This window comes from Acanthopagrus latus, chromosome 5, assembly GCF_904848185.1.
Source record: "Acanthopagrus latus isolate v.2019 chromosome 5, fAcaLat1.1, whole genome shotgun sequence".
NCBI lineage: Eukaryota > Metazoa > Chordata > Actinopteri > Spariformes > Sparidae > Acanthopagrus > Acanthopagrus latus.
This window is the reverse complement of record NC_051043.1, coordinates 16,014,643-16,040,039: the sequence shown is the minus strand read 5'-3', so window position 1 is coordinate 16,040,039 and position 25,397 is coordinate 16,014,643. Positions and strand designations below refer to the sequence as shown.

The 25,397-nt window shown below is 39.3% G+C and overlaps 1 protein-coding gene across 4 annotated transcripts; it reads left to right on the top strand.

Annotated features, from left to right (window-relative positions):
• The first annotated feature begins 1,065 nt into the window (after positions 1-1,065).
• Positions 1,066-25,144, top strand: slc39a14 (solute carrier family 39 member 14). 4 transcript variants are annotated; one of them, XM_037098126.1, is made up of 11 exons: positions 1,067-1,330; positions 2,638-2,757; positions 7,845-8,021; positions 9,505-9,851; positions 12,850-13,027; positions 16,864-17,033; positions 18,211-18,333; positions 20,035-20,208; positions 20,509-20,743; positions 20,966-21,150; positions 22,224-25,144. In XM_037098126.1, the coding sequence occupies exons 4-11, from the start codon at positions 9,534-9,536 to the stop codon at positions 22,374-22,376; spliced, it is 1,536 nt and encodes a 511-aa protein (XP_036954021.1). In that variant the 5' UTR covers positions 1,067-1,330; positions 2,638-2,757; positions 7,845-8,021; positions 9,505-9,533; the 3' UTR covers positions 22,377-25,144. The 4 variants fall into 4 exon arrangements, with proteins under 4 accessions (XP_036954022.1, XP_036954021.1, XP_036954020.1 ...); XM_037098127.1 differs by lacking the exons at positions 2,638-2,757; positions 16,864-17,033 and adding an exon at positions 15,544-15,713 and having other exon boundaries at positions 1,066-1,330; XM_037098125.1 differs by lacking the exon at positions 2,638-2,757.
• Positions 25,145-25,397: the final 253 nt, after the last annotated feature.

Here is a 25,397-nt window from a genome sequence, read left to right as displayed (position 1 = left end):
TATAAATCTTATTATTTAATCTTAAGTAACCGAGTGTTGCTGTCAAACAAATGCATGCAAAAACATTCCATGGTTCCAGCTTCACAAATGTTTTGCTGCTTTCCCTTTATTCTTTCTTTCTTTCTTTCTTTTTTTTTTTTTTGCTGCAGTTTGGTCAATTTAGCATTGTCAGGGTGCTGCTTCGTGGTCTGTTATTCAATGTCTCAGTCATCATTCTCAGAATTGTTAGCAACCAAACAATCAATCTATTAATGGTGTGAATAATCAGCAAAAACAACAAAAGAAAAATAATCATTAGTTGGAGACCTATACAAACTAGGTAAAAAATAGCTACAACTATAAACTCCTGTTTTTGCATTAATGAATACAAAGTAATAATTAAATGATATCTAATTGCATGATATGGTACCACTACTTAAGCATTTTAGTTCTACTCAAGTTAAATGAGCTGAATACTTCCGGATTTCAGATTTTTAAGCACTACATCATGGTATGGAGAACAAACACATAACAAAACCATAATACAATAGTAAACAACCATAATATAATCCCAGCACCAGCTACAGAGAGGCATTACTCAGAAATGTTCCTAGTTTACATACAATCTTTGGTTTATCAGTCTGCAATGACGGTATATGTTTTAACATAGAGGGATGACTCACAAAGTAGTTTGGCAAATATTTCTTTCGATTATCAACAATGCTTGTGTTTTTCATACAAAACATGATTTATTACCCAGGCAGTTATTGCCTGTAAAAAAAACAGACCTTTGTACCTTCCTGGTTTATTAGAAACTCTGAGATTACAAATAGCCTGGACATACCGCCTTTTTGTTTAGCAACAGGCATATAACTAAAGAATGGGCTAATTAGAATACTTACAACATTTTTAAAGAGCCGGAACAAGGTTGTAAGAGGGCCACATCTAGCCCTCCAGTTGAATATCTGGTATACAGTCTATATCCCCCCCACAGCCTCATCACATCAGTATGTAGTCCTGCAGTACCCGCTACTGACCGCATGAGGGAGACACCGCCATCTTTAAAAACGTCGACGTCGACGTCACCGCTGACAGTCACCCCCACCACATCCTCCACCGCCACGCGCTGCTGCCGCTGCTGTACGAATATCTTGAATGGGAGGACAACGTAGGAAAATACTCCCCCCCCACCTTCAGTGAATGACTGGACGCACCGCGGACAACCCGCCGCCCACATCTGACATTTTCTTTGCCCGACCGTGATACCTCCTGTGTGTCAGAGGAGCCAAAGGGACGCTGTTGAGAGGAGTTGACGTCAAGCCTGCTTTTCTGCCCTCAACAGCATCACCGGGTAAGCTAACTGTCAAGGCTAATAAGAAGCTGGCTAATGTACCCGACTCTACATTAGCTAGCCTCTGAAACCGGCTCACAATTAACCCCGAAGACTTTGATTAACACATAAAGGATTTCACGTACCGGGTTAGCTTACAAGTACGACAGAGTAGTTGAGTCAAGGGGCTGCTAGAGAAGCTAACCTAATTTAGCTAGATCAAGTTAGACTGGAAGCTGTGACTCGTTGACCTGTTCATTCATCTCAGAATCAAAGAGATGGATGCAAAGAGCTTGAATGTAAACGGAGATATAGGAAATGGTGCGGTCGCCCAGTCGTAGTATAGAATGACTAGATGACTGTTTACTTGAGTTCCTTATAACGTCCTTCTGTGGTTGATGGTCGTGGAAGAGCCATTGGAATTCATTCAGTGGTGTGTAAACTCATCTGTGCTGTTATGGAAATGGACAATTCAATGAAAAGCACACACTGCACCTGCAAAAGTGCACATATTTTAAGACGTTAAGGGTGTTAAATCAGCTCTGAACGCATCTTTAAAAGGTTTTTTGTGTGTGCAGTAAATCATCTAAATTCACTAAATAATATAGGCATGTTAATTATCGTTTGGCCAACATGGTCAGATAAATAAAGTTATTTGCTACTTTGCAGATTCAGATTATTCATTGTTTATAAGCTATTAATTGTGACATGTTATCAACACGATGCTGTTGTCAGGCAGGACTTTGTTTGAGAGAATGCTGCATTAGCAAATTTTTAAGTTAGATTATTTTATCAGCAATCTGACTGATCAATACTGATAATGGAAAAAGCTGAATATCTTATTTCCAGAGCTTGTCACATGTGTCCTTCAAAGATAGTATTCTGCTATGTAACTGGAACTACAGCTGCTAAATAAATGTCACCTGTGCGACTGGCATGTATTCTTGAAATTTCTTTTTAAATGGCAAAAATTGACGACGACCCCTAAAAGTTGTCTACAGCTGCAGGACTTACCCTATGATCTTTTTGGCTTTCTACCTCGCAATCTCTGACCTCTAAGCTTGCCTCTGGTTTAAAGTGTGGGTTTGAGCCTGACCGAGTCATCTCCAAACCCTTTAATTTTAAGGTGAATGGTCCTTTGTTAGATGAGTGGAGCACACATACAATGTGTCCAGTGGGCCAACATCCTGCCCACAGCCTTCACTCTCTCATCTAATGACAGTCTTGGTTGATGATATCAGCCTGAAGAATGTGCGAAACAGTAATTACGGGCATGGGTTAAGGTTGATGAGCTGATGTACAACTTAACCTGCCCTTCGCTCCAGCAGTATATAAAGTGTCCCGTGATGAGACAGAACAAACCAGAGTCTGCTTTGAGGAACAACCTGAATTAAGAAGGAACTGGCGAGGGGCAGTTGCTGTTTTTGTGTCTCCATTCATTCACAAAGGTACTGTGTGTTTTATGCTTTTTTATGCTTTTTTTTTTACCTGACGCAAAAGAAGCTGTGGAGAATTGCTTCTTAGCTTATGATTGATTTCACTGATTTTTGAATAAGTCATAATGTCAAAAATATGTTACTGTGCTGAGTGTTTTGATAAATTGAATTACAATGTGGTATGCTATTTGAATGCAATTCTTGTCCCCTAAGGACTTCTTGTTTATTTGTTCTTTATTTGATACTGTACAGTATCTGCCTTGCATCAGCCCCTTTCTTTTCTTGCAGCAAAAAAGGAATTATTAAGTAGCCAGAACATACAGCAGTTTCTAGAATTGATGGACTGCAGTACAATATCTGCTTTTGAATACAAGCAAAACTGGTGGAGATGTACACACAGTCTACTTTCAGCTTTACTGAATACAAAAATCTTGGTTCAACACAATGTTGCTACTGTATGTTGTATGAAGATACCGCTGTGTTTACCTCTGCATCCAGTTGTAGTTGCTACTGAATTATATTGAAATTTGACTATTTCATTTCAGGAGAGGGGAGTAAAATCAAGATCCTGGTCAAAAGTAAAAATGGTGTGAGTTGAGTTGTACTGTAGATCTTCACCTCCCTACCACCAAACTAGTGGACATTAGCTAGATGATCAGCTTCTCTTGGAAATATCTTTTAGAAAGGTGAAAGTTACAACAAGATCTAATAGACAAGTGTGGTGTGGCAGAAAGATGACTTGTGACGAGCATCATTCAAGAGGACGCTTTTATCCACAACACTTCCCTTCAGTAATAGACAAAACAGAAATATACACAGGCAATAAATTGTGAAGAAAGGATGAAACTATGTCCCAGTAGTTGAAAGTGGGAAGTAAATTTGCATCATTGAGAAAATGTGGGTGGGACAAATGCAAACATAAAGCACAATCAGCACTTTTATCAGTCATGATTTCACCTAACCTTGGTTGAGTTTGTTGTTCCTGTTGAAGAAGTACGGTGTGCTGATAACCAACACTAATTAAAGCAAAAGTTTTCCATACTGGCAGAAACATTTGAAGGAGCTCTTTAGCTTACCGATATGCAGCACCTTGATTATTCACTTTAAGAAAAAACAAACAAAAAAAGCACTGTGTTGGTTTCAAGTAGTTTTTTTGGTTATACAAATCCTGGCAAAACAGTAATGGAACGCTCATTTGCTATTCTATGTTCAGACTTCACTCTTTCCGTGTGCAGGTGATAGATTAGGTGTTTGAATTGGCTGCGTCTCCTCTTGTTAGACTTGTGACCGACCAGATATTTTTATTTCTTCTTAGTCAGCTGGTTAAATTGATGATGACAAGGGAAACTTCTCACCAAGCTGTGTTTACACACGGCCCTAAGAGCTGATATGACTGTTGAATGTGGTTGGCTGATGAAGTCTGATCACCATATGTGCTCATTTACTCACTCCCAGTGCTTAGATTGTCATGTGTCAATGGTGATAAAAATTATCGCAAGTAATATTGCAATATTTTACCTATACAACTGCTCTATCGCAAATACACAATATATATTTTGATATTTAGAAATCTCCTCAAAAGCGCTTTATAAATGCTAAGATTGGGCAACAAAATGAAAGATCACAATATTGTAGATATGAATACTTGTACTTTCATGAAATGACAGCACTTATCACAAATCATGATATCCACCATTTAAGAGGATAGCCTGACTGTTAGCCACTTGTTTGTGCTAAATAATTGTTGGTTTCTAATCTGAAAAGAAAACTCCATGAGAGGGAAGTGAAATACCAGGCAGGTCAAACTGGTGACTTTCCTAGAACAGAGAAAGATTTGAAAGGATGTGCAGAGTAGAATCAGCTGCATGCCTTTGGGATTGGAGTCCAGCAGACTGTGACTAAACATTTTGCCATCCTGCTCTTTCCTCCTTTCTCCTCTGCTGCTGGATGTCTTGTAAAACTTGTATTTTACATCGAGTCAGAGGCAGTCAGAGTCCAGTTGAAGGACTAACGTCTATGCTGCAGACTTCCTGTCTCTCTCCACACCACTCTTTATCTCCACAGCTCGAAATAAGCCTTGGACTCTAAATGCACACGTACCAAAAGAACAGATGTGGCGATTCTCTGAGTGTGAAGTGACATTGGTCCGACCTGATATGCTGACATTTTAAAGCAGCTTCTGTGTTGTTTAGATTGGACTGTAGCCACACTGAGACCAAGATGAAGGCCTGCCAGCAAAAAAACCCTTCTGCTTCTACAGTGTTTATTGTAACTTAGCTGTCTGGAACTGTATGCTCTCCTGAGCTAACGGAGGACTTATGTACTAGCAGGAGAGCATGTGTATATTTAAGTTATTATCATAGGCAAACAAGGCAACCACTGTTCCACGTCATTGTTTATCATACTGTATTTAAGATAGAACGCAGCTGAAAGAGGATTTTTGAGGATGATGTCATTATCTGAGAGTTTTAAGTCTAATTCATAGCAAATGAAAAAATTAAACTTTTGATGTGAATCCCTTCCCTGACTGATAGAAGTGGTAACAAGTTCACCAACTATCATGGCCATGATCACTGTACAACCATTTCTTAACCCGCAAAGTTAGCTTAGTGGATTAACACATTGGAGTTGTCCATTCCTTAGTATTTTATTTGCACACCTAAACACATATCAGACCTATCAGTGGTAGACTTATTGTGCCACATTCATGTAATAAGAGATAACATTTATAAATTAATTAGTTCAAAATCTGAATAAATGCACAAACATGATTAACATGAACAGATTAAAGTTAAAACAATTGCATTTTAAGAGCAGAGTCTTTTAAACACATGGTTTTAAATTGATCTACAGGTACAATTGTGTTTAGTTTTAATGTATGTTTGTTTAAAAATGTGTGTGCAGCACAAAAACTAAAAGCAGTTTTCACAAATTTTGTCAGCACACAGGACTTCTAGTGTTAGCCAATCACTTGAACAGCTCATATAATGACTATGAGACTAGTTTAATAAGGAAGTTTGAAACTACTACATGTCTTGCTGCTAGAGATACCCATCCAAACCTCTCATACATGATGCAACGATGAGTAGAATAACTGTCACCAGTAATGAATCTTAGGGTGGAGTTTTAAACTGAATCTAGGGAGATTACAGTCAGATGGTGTATTTTTATTGCTTGTTCCCACTGCTATTGTAATTACTTTATTTTTCCCAAATGAAGACCACATTTCCCATAAATGCTGTCATTTCGAAATGAAAATTGATTGCACTCCTAATGCGCATTTGTCTTAGTTTTTAAGGTCCATTGTTTAAATGTCATTAAAATAATGTAGTCTACATGTGTGTCGCCAAATATAAGATTACAACATAGTTGTTCTCATATGTAAACACATTGAGAATGCTAGTGTTTATCCAGGGCATGTCTGTTATTTCGTTTACCCATGCACTTCTGCCCTTAACCACTCCTAAACATTTCTTCACACAGCGTGCCTCTTCAGTCTCTCTTGATAAAAAATAAATGTGGAAGAGGAGAGAGGTATCAGTTTACCTCAGGCAGCCTACCTGCATCGTTCCTGCGAGTCAGAAGAGAAGGCCTGTGTAATACGGAAATACATTGTATTGCTTCCTTTTCTTATAACATATGTATACACCAGTGCCAAATACCTAAATTTTTTATCAAGGCATACAGAGTGCTCTGAATATATATTCCCCTGACAGTTTAACTCTCCAGAGTCAGAACTTCACAAACCCTTGTTGTGTGAATTTAATTTAGACAAAAAGAACTGAGTGAGTGTAGTTGTATCTCAAACTCTAGGCCAGTTTATGACTTTTTACATTTGAATGATAGCACAGTGGACAAGTTGCAGTCAGTGTGTTAAAGAGGCACTTTGTCAGACTTTATGCACCTTATAAAAGAAATAGGGAAGTATGTCCATCACATTTTTGTTGCACTCAACCTGATTCCTTTTTTGTTCCAACAAACGGCTAAAAGCCCAAAGATATTTAACTTTCAATCTTGACACACAGTCAGAGATAATCAGCGAATTGACTATCAGAATTGTTGGCAGTCTACTTTCTGTCACTCAGCTAATTCGTTCAGAACTATTTCCCACTCCTGGTTTCAACCGGAGTTCCACTTAGCAGGAAACAATAAGACGGGCAAGGTTCAGAGCTCCTACAGCTTTTTACAAGCATTGTGTAAGAGAGAGAAGTGCTGGTGAGAGCAATGGAGCTAAAGAGAATTATGAAAGAATTTCTCTGATTTTCTGCACCTTGTTTCCTCCTCTTTTGCCCACCACTACAGAATGAGGCCTAATTAGAGAAATTCATGGAGGAAGACTTGGGTGCAGTTCATCAGGGAGATGGTGACTTATAGAAGAGGAGAGCCTTCTCTTTGCCTTTCAAGCTCAGAGTGTGAAGGAGAGCAGCACGAAGTGAACAGTTTGACTGAACACAAATGAGAAGTGGGAGAAAGTAGACTGACTGACCTTTTGGAAAAGTTGTATTTTATCCTGGGTAAGGTCGACCAAGCATGGTTGCACTTTTTGACAAATGTTCTTTACATTCATAGAGGCTCACATTTCCACACAGCCACCCAGCAGGGATACAGATGTACACTGTTGGTGTAGTGCTTTGCTCAAGGGCACCTCCGTTGCGTGTGTATATATAAAGGTGGTTGTCTCTTTAATTTGTCTGTCTTGGCCTGTGGCGTTTCAAGTTTTCTGGCGTCTCTCAGAGACAGAAACTCAATCATATTGGCTGGCAGTGAGTTGTGTTCCTCCACAGGGGCTGGATTGGATGTAATTCCCTCGCCGATTCTAGTGCTAACTGAAGGACTGAATCATTCATATAGCAGAATAGAAATCAACAAGGAATGCTCATTGCATCAGAAAAGGAATGATGTGGGTTTGGCTTGGTGCTGGATTTTGTGGCATGGAGTGTTTGATTGGAATTTAAAGAAGGCAAGTTGATGGGTAGAGAAAACAGTAAAACAAATTAAGCTGGCTTCTTTTTCTTCTTCACTGCCCCCCCCCATCCTTTCCTTTTGCTTTCTTCCTCATCGGTGAGTTGTAACCTTCATTTTATATCTTCCCTCCACAGCTTGCTGCATTCGCGAGCAGCCCACTGCTCTCTTCAGTCGTTTCTGCCTTCCCCCAAGTCTGTTTCTGCTCCCAGGTAACCTGTGGGCATCACTCAGCACGTTCAGAGCCTCAGGACAGACAGACTGACTCAGGCGCTTTCACGCACCAGCTATCATTAGAGGCTCTGTGGGAAAAGGTGAGGGTTTCTTTGCAAAAAATGAATGGGTCTGTTTATTCAGCCCAACTGTGCATGTGGACCTGTAGCGTGCACGGAAATGAATCAGTGTTCTGTGTGTTGGAGCAGGGCGACAGGAATGTTACAGTTTGCCCTGTTTGTTTTTGTGTGTGTTAGTATGCGTGCTCGTGTGTGTGCGTGCGCGCGATGCACTCTGCTATTTTGTAGTCAAAGTGCTTACATACTTTTTGTCCACACACATCATGAGTTGAGTTAAAAAGAATACTTCTATAAATTTTGTAGAATGAGTGATGAGGAAAAATATAATCGAATCGTACCATTGGCTGAAAACAGGCAGCACATTATGCTATTAGCTGATTCTTATGCTGAGACTTAAAGAGTAGTTTTTAATTTGTGGTTGGTTGTGGGTGTTGCTCTATCAATTTGATGGTTTCACACTGGTGACATTGTCATTGATATGTGTGTGTGTGTGTGTGTGTGTGAGTGAGGTGTATGTGGTAGACATGTGCTACATTGTCTGTAATTGTATGTAATTGTAAGCTGTGTTTATCCTACTTGTTTCCTGCTCCCTCCTGGTGTGTGGTGCTAACGGTAGTCCCTTGGGTTTCATTGTGAATTCAGTGCTTCATTTGCCATAAGGATCGTTCTCTTGCCTCCTAAACAATAAGGTTTTATTCACATACTTAAAACTGCAGCAGGCAAAAGAAATTCAGTCCCCATTAGGGTTCAATCAGTCTTCTTTTTTTGTGTACTGCCCCGCAGATATTATGTGTTCTCCAGAGTATTCAAATCTGTTAGGTACCAAATATTGGCACCAAATGCTTCTTTTTTCTGTTTTGTCACTTCAATTAAATTTAGAAATTTTTGGCTATTTTAAAGTACTCCAAACATGTTTTTATTTTTCTACTGAATTTATGCCCTCACCTAACCCTCTTCTATGGTGGCTGCAGAAAACATTAAAAAACAGAAGGCTCTCTGTAAAATCACTGTTTGTTTTTGTTAGTTCTGGGCTACTGTAGAAACATTGCAACGCAATGGGCCTGCTCCCTTTGTAATTATAAATGATTCATCCTATAATTGTGAAAAAGCAACAGTTATTGGTTTCAGGTGATTTTTACACTAATGAAAACAAAATTATGAGTATTATATTCCATACCTGCCAGTGGATCAGCCTAAATAGTACACACTGGACTTTTTAAGATCTGTGGACGTTCTTTTCCATTTTGACATCCTTTTGTTAAAAGTTGTTAATTTCGGTGGTGTAATTGGTGTTGTTTAATTTCTTTCTTCAGGATACAGCATTTATTTGCACTTGATCTTGACCGGTCTTCCTTTTAACATCACACAATTGGAGCCTCTGCCTTCTGGAGTCAACAGTTAGATATGTGGCAGAGTACACAGTTTAGATAGCAGGGCTTTTGTCGTAGTTTAAAAAGCTTGGTTCAAGTATTTATTTTATTCTCATTACCCCTTCCCCACACAGATTAACGTCCACCAGCCAGTGAACAAGCCATGCTTATCGGATCCCCCCATGGCCGTGCCACTATGACCATCACCCTCCTCCGGTCCCAGCTGATGTTTGCTCTGGCCCTGACTGTGCTTCTCTGCCCCTTGGCCCAAGTGACAGCACAGGGGGACAGTGAGACACATTCCCCAGCCCAGGTGCTCCAGGACCTGCTGGCCCGCCATGGAGACAACAACACTATCACAGTGCCCCAGCTTCGCGCCTTGTTGGCCCTCCTTAGCGAGGGCCAGGGTGAAGGTGACGGTGAGAGCAGCAAAGGGTCAGAGATGACTACAGCTACACCTCAGAAAACTAACAGCTCCAAGGTGAGAACAAATGCATTTTCTTATCTCATCTTAGCTCTCTGAGTTGATAGGGTTCTCCATTGTGGTTTGTATAACAGGTGGCAATTAGATCTATGCACATGTAGCAACCACATTTTGCTATGACCTTTTGATAAGGTTTTGTTTGTGCTACATATGTTATTGTAAGGATACAAAATAATATACGTTAGTGTAGACTTGATGCACAGCTACTGTAATGATGATGACATAAAAGATGTAGAGGATTTGGGAAACTCTGAAAGGATGATATACTATAGGTGAATAACCTGTAAACATCTGATGACTATTTATGTTCAATGTAAATATATAAAGGAAGTATTTTACAGTCACCACTGTGAAAAATTATGTACTTTACTTTAAGTAATTTACCAGGAATCACAACATCCTTTGTATGATTCAAGTTGGGAACTTATTTATTGAATGCCATTCCCCATCTGTCATTTCCTGTCAATCAAGTTCACGTCTTGTTTTTCCCAAAGAGCAGTCCAAATCCAGAAATTGTATTCACTATCATAAGAGAGAAAAGCACCACATCATTACATTTGAAAACCATCAATTGCTTTAGGAAATCCACAATGATAAATTGATGAGTCAGTTGAAAGAAAATTGTCTCGGTCAATTTATTGTTTCAGTCATTTTTCAAGCAAAAATGTCTAACATTTGAAGAAGCAATTTGAACACATCACTTTGGGGTCTTAGAAATTGGGATTAACATTTTCAGAAACTTGACATGATTTATTCATTAATTGTAAAAAATAAAATAATGTCGATAATCCTTATTTGCAGGCCTATACTTAAGTGGATCAAAGAGGACTTACACTAAAAATGGGTGTTGCTATTGTTAACTGGCTCCTCCAGCAATTACAAACAAAGGAGGTTCATACGCTAGTTCAACAATGACACATCATGGGTGTGTCTAATAACTTGTCAGTGCGCCGTTAAGTGTTGCATCTGTGAAAACTGTATGTGCTAACACACATCATACTAACAGTCGGTAAACCAACTATTACCAACCAAAGAAATCAAGCATGAGTGCCAAGTGGCTCCTTTTTCTACCAGCAACACAATTATGTAGGAGTGGTGTTGTGGTCTCCCTGTAGTCTTGCCTCAGCCCTTTTGAGGAGGTTCACATCAGTGGTAGCAATGCTTCTGGCAGAGCCTCAGACACTCCAAAGGGTAAATCCAGCTTTAGTCCTGTCTGGGAGAAGCAGGAGCCACTGGTGCCACATAGCTGAAATATTTTGCATATTTCCCATGCTTAGTGTTGTATGTGATTGACTCACCTGCTGATCTGCTTTTGACTAGATTTAGCCTGAGTAATGGTGGCAAAGTTATCAACATTAAGAGCCACGTGATAAATTATTCTAACAAGAAATTCCGGTTGGATGAACTTCAGATGTCAGACACGCAATGCAGCATTTTGTCTTGTTTGATAAAGCACTAAAACAGGCCTGTCTTGTAAATGCTTGTGGCTCTGAGAACAAAAGTAAAGCTGCAACCCTGTCAATAATTGTCACTGCTCTCTCCATTCATTGAAGCGCATGCCTCTGTTCAGTAACGTGTTTAGTCACATGTCACCTGCACATTGTTAAACACCTTTCAGAGGCACCACTATGTCAATGAACACATTGCATTCAAATGTTCTTGGCAGCCACAATGGGAAGAGTGATTTGTTGTTTGTGCTGAGAAGAGTTTAAACGATCATTGAGTAAAATATTGAATGTATTTCCTGCTCCTAATGATGGAATCGAAAGGGATTCGTGCACTTTAATTATGTTGTGAATCATGATCAAAAGGCCCACCTGTGTTTGATTTAGCTTCATTTTATTGTTCACTTAGATTAGATTCCAACTGACATCTGTCTCCAAGTATGGAAGGGAAATATTTACCATAGGAAGAGTCTGTTGACTTTTCAATATGACCTTTGAGGTTTGATACCTTGGTTAGATTTTATAAGTTGACATTACTGCATGTCATAGTGTCAAGTGTATATTTCATATCTCTTTCAAATTGCTTCTTATTGTATGGTCAGTCATTTTATCAGAAAGGATTAAGGTATTATTCATAATGGCCTCAATCTTTATCACTGTAAGTAGACACCTTTTATACTGCACATTTTTTGCAGATGCTTTTGGGCAGTAAGTAGCACATCTTTGCAGTATTATTAAATGATTTGGTTAAAAAAAAAAAGTCAAAGAGATTAGAATTATGATTTATAGTTAAAGAAAGAATTCTATTTTTCTGTAAAATACTGGATTGTTTTACCATTTCCAGCTACTAACAAGTAATCAGGTGAAACAGTTTAGAGAGGGAATTTGTCAAAATAAAACAAAATTTGTCAAAATTACCAAATATAATGAATCCTAAGGTGACATGTTCACATGTCTCTGTTTTGTCCAACCAACAGTCCAAAACCAAAATATACTCAATGTAAAATATTAAACAGAGAATAGCAGCAAACATCTGAGAAGCTGAAATGACAATTATTTTTTATTTTTTTTAAATTTAATTTCCTATCTTATAACAAATCACGCAAATCACTTCATTCATTTAAGTCATTAGTTATTTAATCTCTAACTTGGTCTAGTGTCTGTTTAATGCAATGCAGTTTCATGCAGTAATATGACAAGAGTTTCTTCTGAAATTGATCGCTTAGGTTGGTCCCTTTGTCTGAAGGGGCTGTTCATTTTGTGACAAATTCATTATTGTGGATTCAGTGGAGCATGTTTCACTGGTTTGTTCTAGTTTAGACAAGCAATTTGTCACATTGGCACAAAATCACTCCAAACCCAATTAAGTCTCCATCTCTTTCCTATGTCCTCTTTTCTTAAAACCAATGTGTGGCAGCCTTCCGTGTTTTTGGTTAAAATTTAGAGCATCCTGCCCTGCCACTGAATATACACCCTAGCCAATTTAGGTGCTAAGCGTAAAATTGTAACTTCATTGGCCAACTGACTGATGGGTATATTTTCATTTCCAGTGCTTGCCTGCAGACACGCTAGCTATTTACAGCATCGGTGAGCAGTCACGGCTGGATGGGCAGGGCTTACAGGAGCTGTGCCCAACTATGCTGCAGCAGTTGGATGCCGGCACCTGCAAGGCGCAAAATAAGGAGGAGCAGAGCGGTGACCCCTCCCTCAGACCCACAGATGCTGAAGGTGAGCACTGACTTGTTATGGATCATTTATATAACCTTTTAGCTACCAGTCCATTTGTGTTAACGCTGAATATTCTCCAAAGTCCCCTTTAATGAACACTAGGTCTCATTCTATTTTAGATTTAAAAGATAAGTCAAGTGATGGTTAAAACTAACCATCAAAAAGTGTCATGAGTACTAAAACACATCATTGAGCCACATGGTTGCCACTGTAGTAATTCATTGTTAGGTTCCTTCAAACCTAATAATAGTGGTTATTTAGTAAGTTATGGAAGGTGGAACTATGATAACAAAAATATAGAACATCGCCAAACTTATCATTTACCTCTACCTATTGTGTAGGTATTGTTTTGTGCTTGTTGGTCAAACTTTGGCTGTTTCACTTATCTTTTACAGCTCCTCTATCTGTCTTTACCTATTTTGCTGAGTGTGTACATCATCCCTGTCAATGATTTACTCCATTACAAGTTTATCCTTGTGCTCTGTTGTTTTTTTTACAACCCTGTTTCCAGTAAAAATATAACCAATGAAAACCCAATGCAGTGAGACCTCGAATAACCACGTTTCTTCATCAGATCTGGGATCCCAATGTGTGTTTTGTTGCCTAGAGATAGTGATATCGTGATGTCCTCAAAGGAGATGAAAGCCAAAATAAGCACGCACAGTTAGCCAAGGCTCAGATTGCATTTCTCAGTTTGGCTTAAAAACCCACAGATCCGTTAGACTTCTCACTTGCCACAGTCAGCATAACCAGATCTCATCCAGGTAAAAACAGTCAGGGAGGGAAAACATCAAAGCTACAAACTCATCTCTTTTCCTTAGATGCTCACCTACTGTAGCTCCAAGCAGGCTGCAGACTGTAGACATCCATGAGGATGTCCCTGAGAGCCCTGGAAGTCATTTTGGCTTCTGCATGCAAGCTGAAGTAGTTAGAAATGTGGGGTGCAGCGTAGGCTGGTGATTAAAAAAGTTTTTGAGTCCTTGCTGAATGAAGCTAAATTGGCATGGGAATGTGTGGCTGTTATAAAAAGCTAGCTAATGACAGACTTGAAGAATTTGGTCGACTTGTGTGATGTTTTGCCCTCAAGTCTGCAGCAGAAATCATGCCCGAAAGCAGCAATGCTTCAGGAATATTCATGGTGCCTCCTTAGTTTCAGCTAAAAGAGAAATGACAGTTTTTATTATCACATTGTGCTGTAGCCTTGCTGAGCCAGCTCACAAATTCCAGTTCACACCTTTAACCCAGTTTAACTCATCCATGGCAAGTAGAGGAGAGATTGTTTAGTGGTCTCTAGCTCTATCTCTCCCTCTCCACTGACACATTTGTTTTCCCTTATCTTCCACTCATATGGCCTCCGCTCGCCTCACACTTGCCCCTGTAGGCAGCTTATTTTGGCTTGAGAGCTGTTTTTCTTTGCCTAGGCTGTGGAGATCTGCCAGCAGCAGGGAGGCAGATGCCATGGAAATTCATCTCTACTGCTGATATTTTCCTCATTGTCTAATTTTGATGCCATTTAGCTTTTTTCAGATAGCAAATGACTCTATTTGGAACAAATAAACATCATAAATATCAAAACACATCACTACACATAGTGAAGTCACACCTATTCCTCCCCTAACTGGAACCTTTTTTTCTTACCAGTTTTACAAATGTTCATGCTAATAGTAGTATTTTCTTAAGTCTGCTACTTGTAACCTTGATGACTTGCCCAAAAGCTTACTTGAAGTGGTTACAGACAACTCCCTCCCCCCTAGTGTTTCCAAGTTGTATTGTTGATGTTGCTGTTGCAAAGACGATTGCTTTCCTTTCCTCAGATTAGCAAATGTCAACGACTCTGGACAAAATGTGAGTGTTTTTATTTGTTTAGTCAATAATGGCGACATAGATCGAAATGGTGCCAGGCTGCCAGCCTGACTGGTCCATCAGTCAGCTGTCACTCTTGCCTGGTGGCAAACAAAATTGCTGAAACAAAGTTGAGAAGGAACCATGTAACCATCATAATTGTTTGTTAAAGCAAAAAACTTTAACATGGGTTTTGATGCTTGTCGCTCAGCAGAACTGCATAATATCAACCTTTTGCTACCGACTGGCTGTTTTTCTGTGGCCTTCAAAACCGCTTATATCAATTATACCTCAGAAAATTGGTATAATGAACACAAAAACTGACAAAACTTGAAACTGACCTTATTTCTTTTCTACAGGTGTTGGTGGTTCCCAAACTTCATACCTTGTCAGACTTAAAGAAAAATAAATCGTTCATTAAAGGGGCACTATGTAGTTTTAGAGAAAAAATTCAAACTCGATTTCTTAAGGCATATTTTTTCCAGACATATAAAATGTGAGATCAGTATTTGATTTCCAACATAATAAAGTAATTGCATTGCATTCATTTGATAACGTCATGATTGAATTGAAGCTTGAGCTGCATTTACAGCTTCATTACCACACATTATGCAGTGTGTTTTAATGTTACACCTTCCTCTTCTATCCAATCCTCCCATCACTCGAAATGCCAGTGTGGGGCTTTTCTTTCCTGAGCGTGACAGTGATCAATGCCTTCTCCCTCACTGGAGTCTTCATCGTGCCTCTCATGAAGACTCGCTATATGAAGTACGTGCTGATCTTTTTCGTCGCTCTTGCCATTGGCACGCTGTTCTCCACTGCCATCCTGCAGCTCCTGCCAGAGGTTTGACATCTATCCATACATTCTTCTGTCCACATCTATTTATCTTTACATTTAATTTTTTTCACATGAAGTCAAAAACACAAACGCCAAATGCTCTTAAGTTCACTGGATGTTTGCGAAACTAGTGCACTTTTGGCCAAGTGCTCCTTTGTCTGTACTCTGGTTTCCTTTCCTTCCTGTCTTTGTTTTCTTGGGTTCTAATAAGCACTCTGGATGACTTGTTGGTTTTACTCTACCCTCACTGCATCACCGGTCATCTGGAGGTGACTTTTTATATTTGTTAACACTGTGCGTTTGTATCTGTGTCTGCACCTTCCCTTGCGTTGAAATCCAGGCCAGCTACAAAGTTTTTCTTGGATAGATGGTTCAGCTCTCTCTTCAGAACTGCAGCTTGTAAAATGGCGAAACGCACTTGATATCAGTGTTTCACTCACTCTGGTTTTTCGCTGTGAGAATCATAAAATTCAGTTTGTGTAAGACAATACTGGAGAAATGGAACATAACATCCTTTAAGTGTCCCTCAAATTGAAATGTGACCTCTTGTTAGCAGTGCTTCCTCTGCTACTGTCAGGCTATTTAAAGTTCAATTGCCCCCTTTTGTGTCTGCAGTGATAGCTTGTATGTACCCTGAGGCTAGGACAGTGGTAGAAATACACCTGAATGGACGAGGACAAAGTGTGTGTGTGTGTGTGTGTGTGTGTGTGTGTGTGTGTGTGTGTGTGTGTGTGTGTGTGTGTGTGTGTGTGTGTGTGTACAAGGTTTCCTGTAATTTTACCTAAATTACCTCATCTTCTTGATCAAAAGAAATGCATGGGGGTTGGAGGACTGCTTCAAAGGACAAAACAACTACTGTCTTCAAAATGCAAATGAAAGGTGGTGTTACCTCTGATCTGTTTTCAATGGACAAATGAGCCTGTTGTCTCTGGGAAGACTTGCAAGTATCTTTGAAATATCCTTTTTTTTCCCCCTCAGGTTGATTTCATTCAATTCTTTCTGTCTTTCAGGGTTATAACTGGTTGGTGTTCTCTAATTATTTTAAGCCCTAACCCTGGTGATTAATCTGATAAAATTCTCCCTCAACTAACTACCTACCTCTCTTTTTTCTTCTCACCTTCCCCTTTTTCTCTTCTGCCTCCTCTCCATTGATCAGTGTGGGGTTATGGGATCCTGTGTGTGACACTGATCTCTCTGTGTTCGCTGGTCGGGGCCAGCGTGGTGCCCTTCATGAAGAAAACCTTTTACAAGCGACTGCTGCTCTACTTCATAGCCCTGGCCATTGGCACGCTCTACTCCAACGCCCTGTTTCAGCTCATCCCAGAGGTAGTGTTGATGCTGCTGTGACTCACTTAGTTGCAGCTCCCTCACATAGCCTCAGTGCAGGGTTGCTATGTAGAATCAGGAAAGAACATTGAATATGAATTTTATGTAGAATATTCCATAGATTTTTTTTTTTTATTTAAAAAATTGTCACAATACCTCCGTCCCATTTTATCATTTTATGCCAGAAACATAGGATGTGTTGTTGTTGAGTATGATATTAATGGGCAGTCGTCTTACCCAGCCATCATCTCCAACAATAGCTAAAACAGAAATGTTTCATTTATCAGCCACAATGAATACTTCAATCTGAACCCACAGAATAGAGACACAAGTCCAAATATAAACACTGACTATATTTACATGCACTTCTGTCTCCAGAAGTATTCAGCTGTAAAACATACCTTGTTAATTCATTCTTTCTCATATCTACAAAGTTTATGTCAGGTTACTGAAGGAAGCTTAGATGCATCTCAACACACTGAAGTTCTAAGTCAGAGTGGCACATCCCACAACCATGAGCAATTTTCCATTACATTTTTAAATGTGGTCTAGACAGTGCACACACCCATCATGGCCCCATTTACAGCTGACGTGCCGAACTGGGCTGAATGAATAGTGTAAAAAAAGAAAAGAAAATACATTTGTTTACCTCAGAGCTGAAGTGGTTTGATTATTAGAACTTTGTGTCTGCTGAAAGGGGAGACGACTGCTTACATAAGTCAATCACTCTTGCAGATCAGATGGCGCTTTGACATATTTTAAATGCTTAAGTTCATGTAATTGTTCACATGTTGATATAACAATGGACAAACGTGAATCCATCCAAAGACATGTAGCAAAGTGAAGTTCATCACAGAGGTACAAGCAGCTGGCTCTGATGGCGACCATAAAAGGAAAATGTTTTCCATGTTTGCCAGAAACAAAACTTCACTCTCATCTTCAGACAGCTGACTACACAGCATAGACTCACTCAGAGTTTCAAACAAAAGATTCACTAACCTAATAATTGTTCACTCTTAAACCCCTGCTAGATCATACTCATTATATGTAACAGTAAATTCAAACAACACTTCATTGTGAGATATGCACAGTGAGTGAGGTCAGGCAGTAATGATGTCACAGAAGCTACTATGGATATTTATTACAAGCTAACATCATCTTCTCTCCTGCATGGTAGGCCTTTGGTTTTGACCCCATGGTGGATTTGTACGTGTCCAAGTCTGCGGTGGTGTTCGGAGGCTTTTACCTCTTCTTCTTCACTGAAAAGGTCCTCAGAGTGCTTCTCAAACAGAAACAGGGTGTGAGTACCAAGCAAGACTGATGTGAAATTCCCTTTTTATATTGTGTGTTTGTTATATAAGCATGGTGGGTTATTCAGAAAGTATTACTGTTTAAATCTAAGATGTCAAAGCAGGAGGCAGCTTAAGACCAAAAGAGCCAAAAAGTTGGTGATCAAACCCAAATGTATGTGTCCCAAAATATTCTTTAATATAAGAAGGCAACATACTTGAAAATCATGAATAAATCAGATGTGCTGATGGACTGAGGCAGAAGAAAAAAGAGATGTTGCACTAAATCAACATCTATGAAACGGTCTCAACAACAGTTTTTGGACTGGTATTTATCGAGGGTTACAATAATCCATGGTCAGCACACAAGGAAACAACCAAGGCAAGGAGTCCAAAGCAAAGGAGAAAGTAGTTTGGATTCATGATTTTCTGTCATCATTCCCCTGTGATCATGAAGAGATGGGATAAAATCAAACTCTGAACTCACGAGTTTGTCAGATCATGGAAAAATTAAGTGATAGACTGTTTTTATTCAGTTCTTGAAGAAAGTGTCAAAGGAGGAAGCAGAAAAAAGATTTTGCTGAGAATATCTTTCAGATGACATGAATATTATAAATATGTACAAGGATCACTCGTAAAGTAAAGACAAGTCAGTATTTCAATGAACGGTTTTCCACTGATCTGTATTACATCAGACAAAACTCCATCTAGAAATGAAATAAAACCTTCAGGATCTAAATTTTAATTACTTTTATATGCATTTTGCTTAGAATAGTTTGGACAACAGAGTTTATAAAACATTTTTTAATGATCAGTTAATAACAGTATTACTCTTCCCAACCAATGCATGATAATACTAAATTATCACTAACCTTAATGTTGTTCCATTGTCTCATTATCAATTAATGATAATGCTACACAGTTAACCCTTAACAATACAAGAGATTTCATTGAGCGCTCATTGAACCTTAATGAGAGTCATAGTTGAGTGTGATGCACCGATTGTCATGCGATCTGGTCAGCTGGCATATGTTGGTGTTAACTGTGAACAATGCAGATGTGGTTTGGGTTTGGCTCTTGGCCACTTAGCAACTGCTTTTTCCCTGATTATTTGCTGATGTTCACGAGACATGTATCTGGCAGTTGTTTGTTTGTTGTTGTAACGGTTAACCTCTGAAATGCACACCTAGTGGTCAGTTCGGTAAACATGCAGCCCTGTTCCAAATTGCAGATTTTCATCTACGTTGACTTCTAAAACCAAATGATTAACTGCTGAAGTTAATGTGCTTCCTAGTACTGCTGGTATGATTCTCAAAAAGTATCAGGTCATGTAGGGGGATCATTGTGGGACAGTTGCTCCACCGTGTGGTAGCTGAGCTTGGAACCATATGGTCAAGCCAACCTAATTAACAGCTAAGGCATCGACCTGCTGATCCAATTACAGGAGCACTTTGACCTAAATTGGTACCTGCGATGCTGCTGACAGGTTTTTCTTTTCACTGCAAGAAAAAAGTGAGCGAAAGTTCAACCAGATATTTCTTCCTGGGCTCTGTGTTTCTGATTGAATCATTCTTTTGTGAGATTGGTTACATTTACACACATATTCTTAAATGTCAAGTTTAGCCTCTCTGTTATTCTCTGATTAACTGATCAGACTTCAAGGTTATTATGTTTGTCAAAATCTCTCTTCTCTCTTCTCTTTGTTCTCTCAGAGCCACGGTCACAGTCATTATCCCGGTGTAGATCATTACTCAACACCTGACGGGGATGTGGAGGAGGGGGAGAAGGAGAAGCTGCAGCAGAACGGAGAAGCCAGCAGTCTGGCTCTGGGCAAGGTGGATGCAGGGGAGGGTGAGCTCATGCTCAGTCCTGCACAGACACCACAGGTGAGGGTGGAGGCTGAGGAAGGAGGAGAATACAGAAGAAGAAGTTAATAAGTGGTTCATCCATATATTTTAAAATTGTAACAGTCAGTTGATGCAGTGTTTTTTCAGACAGTTGTTTACAACAGCCTCAAAGGTGTCACACCATGATCACTTGGACAGAAAAGAAAACATATTGTTATCATTCTGAAATTTAGAATTTAAAAAAAAATATTTTTATCATAACATAATATTTTTTTGTTAAGAAGCTTACTTATAGTTTTACCACTTCAATCCACGTGTCCCTCAATCTGTTTTTCCCAGGACTCCCAGAGCCCAGACAGTGCCGGGCGGTCAGGCAGCGGTGGTGGGGGCTGCTATTGGCTGAAGGGGACGTCTTACTCTGACATTGGGACACTGGCCTGGATGATCACGCTGAGCGATGGCCTGCACAACTTCATAGACGGCTTGGCCATCGGCGCCTCCTTCACCGCCTCTGTCTTCCAGGGCATTAGCACCTCTGTGGCCATCCTGTGTGAGGAGTTCCCCCACGAGCTGGGTGAGTTTGGATGGAGTTTTGAGCTACCAGATGTTTCACTAATGCCTTGTTGCCTTTTTCAACCTCTACCAGGCTGCAAGTCTCAACTGAAGTCAGTCTTCTTAATCATTCAAGTTGTTTTCATAGTGTGTTTGTAGTTTGAGAAATGGGTCTTCTTTTGTATCTGTTGCATGCAGACAACTCTACATCATGTCTTTTTTCTCGTTCTCTTTCTGTTACCAGGAGACTTTGTGATCCTGCTGAATGCTGGCATGAGCATACAGCAGGCACTGTTCTTTAATTTCCTGTCAGCTTGCTGCTGTTACCTGGGCATGGGCTTTGGCATCCTGGCGGGCAACAGCTTCTCCCCCAACTGGATCTTTGCCCTGGCAGGGGGAATGTTCCTCTACATTGCTTTGGCAGACATGGTCAGTGTTTGGCATAAAGGAATGAGGTCAATGCACATCCATGTTTTGTAAGGCTTGATATGTGCCTGTAAAGGACAGACTTCTTTTGAAGAGGATATTACAAGAAGATCTTCAGTTTGATTTCAAATGATTGTTGTTGTTAAAGATATTTAACAAGTTGTTCACTTTTTACCAGCTACTCCTGAGGTGCCACCTAAAGTGAAAAAAAAAACATTCAGCGTAACAAGTTCATGATGACGATGTTTGATTATGTATAGTTGGTTGAATATATTAAGAAGGAATATCTGTCACCATTTAGTTATGTAACGTTTATTGCCAGCAGCAAACTGCAAAATTTCCCTAATTCCCTGTCTTTCAGGATCCATCCGTTTACTTTATACTGCAGGCTTTCTGTTGAAGACACACAGACAATGTCACTTCAGTCATTTTCTCTGATGTAACAAAGTCCCACCAGAGCCAGAGGACAAGATACCCGTATCACAATTATCGTCTGTGTGAAATTCCACAAGACTAGTTATTTGACTTTGACATATAGAATCCGTGTAGGGCCCCTTTACTGTGAAGCAGAATTTTGCTAAGACGGCGCATGTCTAATAACTTTTAATAATAATAACTGACGATGGGCAAGTACACTGTTAGCTGTATCTGTTCAACCAAGTTTATTTTTGGGTGGGGCTTAAACTGGCCAACGGGTCGGAGTAGCTGAAAGTCAATCATTTAAGCCTGAAATTTATATAGATTGATTAAAGTTACCATATTTATCATTTACATGTATTGGAAATCTATTTATTCACAAGATTAACAGATTTACTGGGTTTTTATAACCCAGTGCCTCATGGGAGTACGGCATATAAAAGATGGTAATCATTTTGAGTGCGTGTGTATATATACACCACATATTTAAGTTGTTGGAAAAGTTTGAATATGCATGCTTTTATGGTGTATTTGAATATGGAAAATGTGCTGTGAATAATAGTGAGTACAATCCAAACCAAATGTTTCAAACAAAATGATTTGAATAATTGCAGCAAATACCAGTTAATAAAGACCTTACTCCGTCTTTTGTGTCTCAGTTTCCAGAGATGAATGAAGTGAGTCGTGAGGAAGAGGACGCAGGCGGCAGCAGCTTCCTACTTACCTTTGCCATCCAGAACGCCGGCCTGCTGACAGGCTTCTCCATCATGCTCCTCCTCACCACCTACTCAGGACAGATACAGCTGGGCTAGCACCAGGCTCCTCTGGACCGACACCGGTGTGAAATGAAACTGAGATCTCAGTCAGCTGGTTTGTGCTGGTGTAAACTGACCCCAAAAAGAGAACTTTTTTTTTCTCTTTGTTGTCCTCCCATTGTCAGTTTGCAGGACCCTGGAGTTTTGGGAGTTTTGCTGTTGTGCGGCAGGTACGCACAGTCCTCTTGTCAAAAATAATTGAGTAGCCGTGGATGCACAGTTCTCAGATGCAGTAGATCCCAGGCAGAAAGGGCGGCAGCCTTCTTTTTTAAGTTTTATTAAGCCTTTTCTTACAGCTGCTCCCTCTACAGTCTAGAAATATCAACAGAAGCAGCGTTCAGCCTTCAGAGACGAGTTAAAGAAGTGTGACTCCCTGGCTGAACATGAACTGACGTGCAATACTCACCCAGTCGCTCATACATTTCTCTATTCCCCAGACTACTGATCAGACATTTGAATCATTGCTCTTATTTTTCTCTCCTCTCGCTCTTCCCTCAGTGAATGTTATTGAGCCTCAACTGTTGAGATTTAGTGGAAACAGAGTATTTATATCACACATCCTCTATGCCTGTAACCCTCCCTCAGGAGGTGGGAGAAGCACAATCAGGTAGCAGCAGCTGTATTATTGACATCATTGAGAATATAGCCCACTCCCCCTCCTCTCTTTTTTCATTCCATACCAAAAACAAATCGGACCTGAACTGGAACTATAATCATGTGTCGACATCAAAAAGACTTCCAGCTGGACTTTTGATGTTTGTGTGTTGATGTTCTATTTTTTTATATGTGGAAAAACATGAAAAATGATCAGACCAAATATGGGCCGACCATTGAGAATGGTGAAGGGCTACATGGTGGTGTTTGAAAAGGACACAGTTTTATTTTTTCCCTCAGTAAGGACTCCAGTCTGCATCCACAACATGCAGTTAAAATGTCCTTTATTGATACTGGGTTAGATGTGTAAAGTGCAGAATTTCGTAATAGTGGCGTTATACAGATCAGACGGATCAACACTCAGCATGCACATTGCTGCATTTCTCCACATAGTTTACCATCTGTGCCCTTCATTGATATAGCATTCAAAAGTTGTTCTCTTTAATGTCTTGAAAACAAAGTGCAAATCTCTGGTCATCCCATAAACTATTTTCCCACAATGATTTATTCTTTTACTGCACAGTGAGGGTTTTAACAGCATACTGTAAACTGAATCATATAAACATGCATACTTTGCCTACCGGTCCGTGACCTTATCCATATTAATCACACATAATTAAGTTAGATACCATGTCTACTTAGGTTTTTATGAAGAAAACATCTGTCAGAGTTACACCATATGGTCAAAAGTATGTGGACAGGCTTGTTTCTATTATTATTTGAACTTTGGGGTTTTTATTTTTTTCCAATTTTCCTTCTCAAATAGAGACATCTCTGAAAGACCAAGAGGATAATTGGTCAACACTTACTGCTGTCCTTAAGTTCTCCTGAAAGACTCCTCTAACCAGCTACATAAAAAATATTGTCTGCTGCAGGATTTAATGAAGAAGATAAAAAGGTTGTTACCCAGTTTCCCCAAGTTGCAGCTGAACTGTGGCCCTGGTTCCAATGAAGAAAAATCTCAAGAGCTGTGACAGTTATTTGATGAATCCAGTAGCGAATCAACATTACATTTAACAGCTTCTATTTTGGTAATGGATGAAATTATTATGTAATGTTTTGTTGAGCACTTGTTGAGCACTTGTTCCAGCCTCTCAAATGACAAGATGTGAAACACTGACCCATCAGTGCAATGTTAGGTTTCCACATACTTTTGACCATGCAGAGTAATTCAAATCTGAGGGGAACCAGTGAAAAATAGTTATCAGAGGCTTCAGGGGAGTTTGATGGGTCTCTGTTAATCCATATTTACTGAGATCTTACAGTGGTATTCAGAGTGCAGCAGTGCACAGATTTTTCTCCATAGAATAAAATATTAGAATTATGATAATGATCCATTACCAGAAGCATTCTTTTTTGTAATTCTATATTACTGTAGAATAGAGCTGTAGTTTATTATTTATTAGAGATAGAATCAGGAAGCCATTATTGTCTGTCAAATTGTATACTGTAGGTCTGCTATAAATAATGTGTTAATCCTGGATGGAGAGGGCAAGCCATTAAAACAGGTACCATAAGGTACAGTATTACTGCTGCTTGAAATGTAAGATGAAGATTATTTATTGTTGTTTGAGCCATAAATGTTTATTTCATGTTTACACCCAAGATGACATATTCAGTTGAGCTTTACACCACAAGCCATGAAAGCAGTCTGTTTGTTTGTTTGTATGTTTGTTTGTTTATCTTTGCTTAAGTATTTTATGTTGTGTAAATGGGACACCTGCTGGAATACGTAAACTCTTATTGCATTGCACATTTTAACTGTATGCCAGAGCATATAGTCTGGTATTCATGGTCAGTTATGATAATCTAAATGTGATGGTGTTAAGGTCAGACACAAACCAATAACTTCAGGAGCACACCAACAGCAAGAAGCTTTATTTGTGTAAAAACTCTTACTTCAAAAAAAAATTACACAACAAACCAACCAATGATTGACTTTGTGGAGATTTAAATAATTTATGGATGTGCTTTCAGACTTTTATTGCATCACTCTGAAAAATATTGTACCTGATGTGGTTAATGAGAATCCTCATTCGCCTTCTCTCTGTATCATGGAAATAGTGTTTTTTCTCCTTTTTTTTTTTTATAAACATCTTTTTCCAAGAAAATCATGTGTCAGGAGTCCTTTTTGAATGATATTGTCTTTGTTCACCTTACTCATCACTTAAATGCAGATTAGATGTTTATTATATGTACTGGTTCAAATAAAGTGCTTTTACCATTGTGCTCAGGTAAGGGAAAGCTTAAATTTCAAGGTTTTTTTTGTAGTAGTAGTAGTAGTACTAAGTAGTACTTTTTACCATTTTACACATTGCCTCCAGTGTTGTCAGTCAGTTGGTAAGTTGCATGGTGGGTAATGTA

What these genes read in the sequence shown, in the direction of transcription:
- slc39a14 (XM_037098127.1), top strand. Translation starts at nt 9,534, where the DNA reads ATGCTTATCGGATCCCCCCATGGCCGTGCCACTATGACCATCACCCTC. An exon ending in TCCTGCAGCTCCTGCCAGAG is followed by an intron (nt 15,714 to 18,210) that starts GTTTGACATCTA and finishes CCTGCATGGTAG; the next exon opens with GCCTTTGGTTTTGACCCCAT. An exon ending in TTCTCAAACAGAAACAGGGT is followed by an intron (nt 18,334 to 20,034) that starts GTGAGTACCAAG and finishes TTGTTCTCTCAG; the next exon opens with AGCCACGGTCACAGTCATTA.